Source organism: Mesitornis unicolor, unplaced genomic scaffold, assembly GCF_000695765.1.
Source record: "Mesitornis unicolor isolate BGI_N332 unplaced genomic scaffold, ASM69576v1 scaffold51690, whole genome shotgun sequence".
NCBI classification, from domain to species: domain Eukaryota; kingdom Metazoa; phylum Chordata; class Aves; order Mesitornithiformes; family Mesitornithidae; genus Mesitornis; species Mesitornis unicolor.
This window is the reverse complement of record NW_010158630.1, coordinates 1-7,335: the sequence shown is the minus strand read 5'-3', so window position 1 is coordinate 7,335 and position 7,335 is coordinate 1. Positions and strand designations below refer to the sequence as shown.

The following is a 7,335-nucleotide window of genomic DNA, read 5'->3' as shown; positions in this document are numbered from 1 at the left end:
TTGATTGGCTCTCCACCCAAGTCAATTACCTTGTGCAGGAAAAATAGAACAGTCCTTGCTACTTAAAAAGAAACAAGTAAATTGCATTGCTCCAGACACTGTTTCAAGAAAGAAGCATTACTTGAGCAAAGTACATTACTTGGTTTACTTGCAAAATTGTACTTAAAGCTATTTTCTTCATTTTATCTCAGCCTAGCTGTGAACTTGTTTTCTGTCTCCACCCTAAATGTCCTTACCCTGATCATTACCACATAACTAAGGTTTGGGCCATAACATCTTCATATTTAGTCTATAGTCACCAATGCCTCTGGTTCCAGCACACGGGCAACCTGATTTCACTGTGTAGCTGAGGAATGTTTCACTATTTGCCCTAGAACTTGCAGGCAATATACTACTTTAATAAAATATGTCTAGCAACTTTAGCATCTGGTGACTGGAACCTGCTTCTTAAGTCTTGTTAGGATTTATTATTCAAACGTAAATCACAACTTTGGAATACCACTGGTTATGCCACTGGAAAAGAAAGTTTCAGACTGTAATCACCATTTATATTTTCTGTTACAATTTATTATCCAGAATTTAAAATACAGAGAGTGAAATAATATCTTTTTTAAATCCACAGAATTTTTACACTAACTTTGATGCAGTAAATTTCATCTCAAGTGAAATCTCCAGGTTACCTAGATTCAGAAGGTCCAAACCAGCTGAGGCATTTTGCATGTCAATGACCATTTGTGGGCAGATTAGACATTTGTAAATCACTGTTATTAAATCTTGATGACAATTGAGTCTGAAAGCTGTGTTGGCCCAGCTCAAGCAAAGTATTGCTTCCAGTATGAGACTGATTCTATACTGTGTCAGCAAGAAAAATACCTGTGAAGTACAATTTTAAAAAAATAAAGATTACCTCCTGGTAAATGAAAGGTTTTGTTCCTGCAGGAAACCATTTGGTATTTAGATCTTTCAGCTTGTCTAAAATCACCTTCACATCCACAGGCCACATATGCTTGGCAGCATCAATTCGAAAACCTGCTACACCAATATCAATGAGGTTGTTCATGTACTCAGCAACTTTCGAGCGTACATAGTCCTTCTCCAGGGCCAGGTCAAGAAGGCTAACCAGGCGGCAGTTTCGGACCTATATAAAAATTCTGAAATGAAATATTTTTCACCTGATAAACTAAACATAGTGTTCTACATACAATCTGAATTTTGTTACCTACATTACAGTGCCAAAATATAACCGCCAGTTATCTTGGATAGGAGGAGTAAGAAGTCTGCATTCACCCAGTTTACTCAGCTGTAGGTGCTGAAGGATTATAGCAGAGAGTCAAACCATTAAATCTACAATTAGCTTTTTAATGTAAGTATAGAGCAAAAATATAATAAATTCTTTTTACTCCAGTGTATTAGGGAACAGATTCATTACTATTTCAAGTGCGCTCATTTCTTCTCTGATGCAGGAAAGATTTTTAGAAAATATGTTTCTAAATCTTTAAGAAATCTTGAGTTACTATAGCCTTACTAAACATTAAACTCTCTGTCCCTTTTTCACCTTTGTTTCCTGTAAATACAAAATGATGGGTATCAATTTCCATCAAAATAATACTTCTAAATAAAAAGCATTTCAGTATATTCAGTGTACGTTTAATAACTCTTACAATGGATTTCCATGACTATGGACATCTGCCTGGAGAGAACAAATTGTACTAAAGAATTGGCTATAAAGATGCTCCTTTAGAACTGCTCAAGAATTCAAGGACATTTAAAGTCTCTTCTGCTATTTCTCCAAAACTCTCTCAACTTAGATTCAGGAAAAAAATCAAATACATTTGAAAGGCATAAGACATTATTCAGGAAAGATATTTATAAAATAATTTTTCATTCTGTGATAGTTTTAAATTCCTGTCCTCGTAAACTTTGGATCTAGAGGAACAGATAGACACCTCTTATCTTCACACAAGGAATTCTTTCTTAGGAAGGGAAATCTCTAAACAGAAGTTTGATTTTCAAGATTTTAGCATCACTATTTTTCTTTATGGAATCCTAATCTCTCTCTTCTGAAATTGAGACTGATGAAAACTTAATTTCAAATCAATCAGAGGCAAATAATAACTCTCACATTTTTTAAACACAAAAAAATCACACATGAGAATCCCTAAATAGATTATATGAGCTTTAAAACTGTCTTTATAAAATACCTAAGCACATTGTCTAAACCTGAAACTGAATCAGTGACTCAAGTAGATCTATAGTGGTGATCCTGATAGTAAAGCTAACCTCTGTTATCAATTAGGATGGCTTTCCATGAGGGTTTTTGGTTTGTTCTTGAAAAATGTCTGACACTAAAGGGGAACAAAGAAACAACAGCCCAGGAATGGATATATATAACAGATATAATTATAGTTCTAAGTTTACCTGAAATATGTCATGATAATTCTCAATGTCTCCACTTCTAGATTTACATTTACCATCATTAAAGTCCCAGCCAGAATACGGGACAGCTGGAAAGTCTTTAGTCTTTGCATTGAAATAGCTTCCACAAGTAGCATGGTTGCCGGCACCAGCATTAGCTCCGCACATATGGTTGATTACTGCATCCACATAAATATGTACCTGGAGAACAGGATTCACATTTCAATTTGAGAAAGCTGCTTCCTATGACACCATTAATTAACATTCTCTCTCTCTTACCTCCTGCCCTATCCCTCTGTTACTGCCTGTTTGCTTCTACCAACATTTTATTTAAAATATTTCTTTTCTTAACAGATGGCGATACAAGATGCATCTCAACAGACAGGCAGAAAAAAACCCACCTTTACTCCAATGCTACCATGTCTTCCCTTCTAGATTACTGGTTCTCTATATCCTTGCATTTTTAACACTAGAAGCACTTACTCCAACATTGTTGCACCTGGTCACCATGTCTCTAAATTCAGTTTCATTTCCAGATCGTGTGCAGAGCTTGTAGCTGACTGGCTGGTATCTTTCCCACCATGGTTGCCGGGGGTCAGTAACGATAACATTTTCATTTGGAGGTGAAATCTGTGAATAAGATGGCGTCTGTTGATAACAGGATACTGATAATGGTTTATTTGTTCATTCAGCATTGCTAAAGAACATAAAAACAGAAAATCAGGTCCCTTTAATGGAAGATGCTCACAATACCTAACCCACACAGACTCTCAGTATCCTCTGCTTACACTGTAGTGGGCTGGAAATAAAAGACTAAGGCCTGGACCTTCAGCAGGTAGAAACATACTATAAAAATTGTGTCCATGTCCTAATTATCCTCAGGAATGCAGGCCTCAAAGATCAAAAGAAAGGTCTGAAATCTGATGGACTAGGTCAGTATAGATAGCCCAGAATCAGGAAGGAGCTGACTGCAGAACAAATGAAGTAACATCCTGCCCTTAAAAAACTGATCTCACTTCACATTTTCGTAATGTTTTGGATAAAAGCATCCTTGACACTTATCACCATTTTCCAGATAAGCTATGCCTCTTCCTGTTATTGGCTCTTTCCAGGATACTTTTCAGCCAACAAGCTTTTGCTGTTATTTCCAAGTCTCTGGGCATAACCATCTGATCCCACCATTGCTCAAAGGTCCCTAGCCTGCAGTCTACTGAGCTGCCACACCTTCGTGACCAGCTCAGCAAGTTTGCATCTGAAAAAACTTTCTTTCTGAGACTCTGGCAGAGCACAGATTAAAAAGATATCCAAGTGTATAGCACAGTCTGAGAAATCAGCTTAAAATCAATCAGCCTGCGTGCCTGGAAAGAAGGTTGCAAAGAAAAGACGTATTATTAGAAAATTATGGGAATGTTCTCACTCAGGCCAACTTACAAACTCCTGGGCTACAAGAGACAGGCAGAATTCTCGCACCATTTTTTTTCCTGAGCAATCTGACAAACAAACTGAAATAGTTTAATAGGTGACTGCTCTCCAGCTGCCCTGCCCCACCCAACTGGCACCACTGGTTCCACACAACATGTGCCTGCTGTCCAGGCAGAAGAGATTAACATCTGCACCTCCACCAGAGCCTGTGTTCTGTTCACTTCTGCCTGCTCACCCCAGGTTCTGCAAAGAAGGATCTCTTAAAGGCTTACTCTGACAGTGGGCTTTACAGAGAGAAACTTGCCAGTTTGGGTAAACACAATTAGCAGCCTTTTATATTTATTTACTTGAAAACTTCAGCACTTTAGTATTCTTTTTGGGAGCACTTTTTTCAATCATAGTTTCATTTTATGTTTATCTAGCTCTTAAGAGCTTCCCTTGATTTAAATAATATCAAGCAGATAAACGCAGGTTACTCTTCACAGCAGTGAGAAAAAGATTTAGCCAGTGATATGCAATTCTAATTCATCTAAATGTAACAGCACAGAGTGCAAAACATACACTTCGAAGCAATGAAATGAATTCATGCTTACACAATGATGGCTGAAGCATATATTTGTCAGCATTTACTACTTCCGTTACCAATTTCAATTTTTCTTTCTCAGTACCTGTCCTTTGGTGATTTGAACATTTACTCTGAAAAACAAATTATCATCTATGTAGCAATTTTACTACCTATTGCTAGGAACAGACATACCTGAACTCCTCCAAATCCATTAGCAGCTAAATAGTGTTCACACTCAAGAGCAATATCTGCCCAGCGCCATTCAAAGAGATGCACGATAGACGTCCTCCCAGGGAGAGTATTCGGGTTGTACTGTGCCCAGCAAAACCCCACAGCCAGCAGAAGAAAATAGATACCCATCCTGTGCTCTGTGATCAGTTGTGCTCTTCTTACTGCCTATTTCTGTTCCTGCAAGAGGGCAAAGTACACATTACAAAATACCCATTTAAAAGCAAATGCCCATCTTGGGCATCATATTTATTTAACTTCACTTGACTGACATTTTGTTTGAGAACTGGATCCTATTTGATCTATATCAACCTCCCATACAAACGGAAACTGTTTTTCTGAAGTTAAAATTCAGGCCTTGTCTAACACAGGCTGCCTCTAGTGTGCAAAAGTTGTATTTTTATTAGTATAAAGCAAAAAAAACCAACCCAAAAGGCAAAGTAATAATTATATAAACTGAAAGAGATATTTATTTTCTCATTTTAATGTACAATATTTTACATTCCTATTTATCCTTGAGAGGCATCTATTTTTTCAATCTATGCTACTATTACTTACGCATATTTGAACAAGATTTGGAGAAGCAGGACGTTTCTTATCATGAGTCATCATGAAACCCCAGATATTTTGGAGGTCTAATATATACAAGCCTGTTGTTCACGATATGCATGACATCTGTCATTCAAACAACAGCCCTAATCTTGGAAGATCTCTCAGATACAGAAGTGACTGTACTAGCTCAATACCAGAAACGCTAAATGTTTGATTTCTGTACACCTGTACAGTTTGTGTGGAGATGTTCTCCTTCCAAAGAACACAGCACAATGGCACGCAGAGGTTAGAGGTCCTGTGACGCTCCGTAACCAACCAGCCTCCTTCCCAGTGTCCAGCTACAGAGTTCTGCAAATGCACTGAAAGAGCTTTCCAGAGGAGGAAAACCTGATAGGCTAGGAGCTGTACTTTACAGTTCACATTGTATTTGTGTTTACTTATATACTAACACAGATGACAAATCTATTAAAATTGCCTCTCCTCTTTCTCATCTAAAGAGAGATAAGACTGTAACAAACCATAAGTTAAACAACTATTAAGGCTTCAGTTACACTATGTAGGATCTCATTTTGCACTCTTCATGTTTAGAAGTTGATTTAGAGAGTCTCAGATGCAAACAAGTCCTACAAGGAGGTCTTTTGCAAACAAAATGGTGAATTACTGCTTCCCTTAAGTAACGAAACACAGGATCTCATTACTTTTCTCTAAGTATTTATCTGTAAAAAGCTATCTTAACACAGAAACACCACAAGGCAAAGAAGAAGTAAGGAGAGTCCTGGATGCTATCATAAGGGACACCAAACATTTCAGTGAAGGTTCAAATATAAACACAAGGGCCTTCAGGCTTGCTACTTGAAAGAAACCTCCACCTTCTCCTGATTTAATATGCATTCGAGAATGCACTGCTGAAAACTCCAACCTACAGAGACCCAAGGAGAAGTTTACATAAAATACTACATGGTTTCTACAAAATGACCCTCATTTTTATTTCAACAAAAGGATGATCCATATCTCTCAGTCAGTGGAGCTGCACTCATTGGAATAAATTCAAGCACAAAATACATCAGTTTATAAAGAGTAGAACCTGCCTTCCAGAACCTGTTGCTGTCAGTTGTCACTGTCCTTAACAGGCAGACAGTTATTTAGAATGAGTCATCTGATAAATTTAGCTTGTTTTGCTGCTTGTGAACAAAATAATTTTAACAAAATTATTTGTAGACATTCAGTAGAGTATACAGATATATTTCAGCTGGAACCAGCTGTTCTGTGTGTTTCCATTTTCATGAAAGAATGGTTCTTTGCCCTGACAGCAAGAACATACATTAAGAGAAAATGAGCTAAGAAAGTTCGATCTTCTCTGATGAGAGAAGCCATTTATCAGATTGGCTATTTTTACTTACAGCAGTAAGTATACAAAGCAGTAAATTACATAAAGCAGTAAGAATAACATATTTCAACCCAATCAGCCCTAAGACCTAGTGCTTGAAGAGAAGACTCAGTGTAGTTTCTCATTTCCTTGAAATAGGTTTACAGCTACTCTGGCTTCAGTACAAGCACTGGTAAGAGAAGGGACACGTTGAAACCTCTCAATGCACTCTGAAGGCTCTAGCTTCAAAATGCTTTTGAAATTTGGACAAAAAGTATTCTGCTACAGAAGAAAGGAGAGCACAACTGACTGCAATTCAAAGGACATGGGAGAGAATTGTTTCTGAAGAATGCTATGACTGTCTCGGACAACATAAGAATTCAGGTCTGCTTGTCTTCTGCTGGGTTCAAGTCTGTGGTATGAAACTCAGCTGCTACCTCCAACACGCTAGCAACAATATTTAAATTTGCGAGAGGTTTGACGCAGGCTTGCTGAAGCTTTAGACGTTAAAGGCTGTTATAGGAAAGTAGTTTTTCATGTGTAACTTCTAATCACTCCCCACAGAACTTCCCTAGGCAGCTGCATGAGCTGACAAGCAACTCTGCTTCTGCGCCTCCTTTAGAGACACAGCACTGCCCCTCACAGCTCTCCTCGGAAGCAGCTCCACCGGCCACAGACCCCGCCGGGCCTCTTCAGCACACACAGGCACCAGCTCTGCCGAAAGCAATCATACGCACGTTTTGGGGCAAGCTTGTGGCATTTTCAGCGGACTCCAGCGGCATCACCT

At 38.3% G+C, this 7,335-nt stretch overlaps 1 protein-coding gene across 1 annotated transcript; it reads right to left on the bottom strand.

The window, feature by feature from the left end:
* Positions 1-5: 5 nt before the first annotated feature.
* Positions 6-4,812, bottom strand: LOC104540219 (pancreatic alpha-amylase-like; the record flags this gene model as incomplete). Its single annotated transcript, XM_010183965.1, has 5 exons — positions 4,595-4,812; positions 2,899-3,045; positions 2,419-2,616; positions 908-1,138; positions 6-29 (listed from the first exon to the last, which is right to left on the bottom strand). Coding segments are annotated over exons 1-5 (768 nt in total), but the record flags the coding sequence as incomplete, so codon positions are not given.
* Between the last annotated feature and the right edge of the window lie 2,523 nt (positions 4,813-7,335).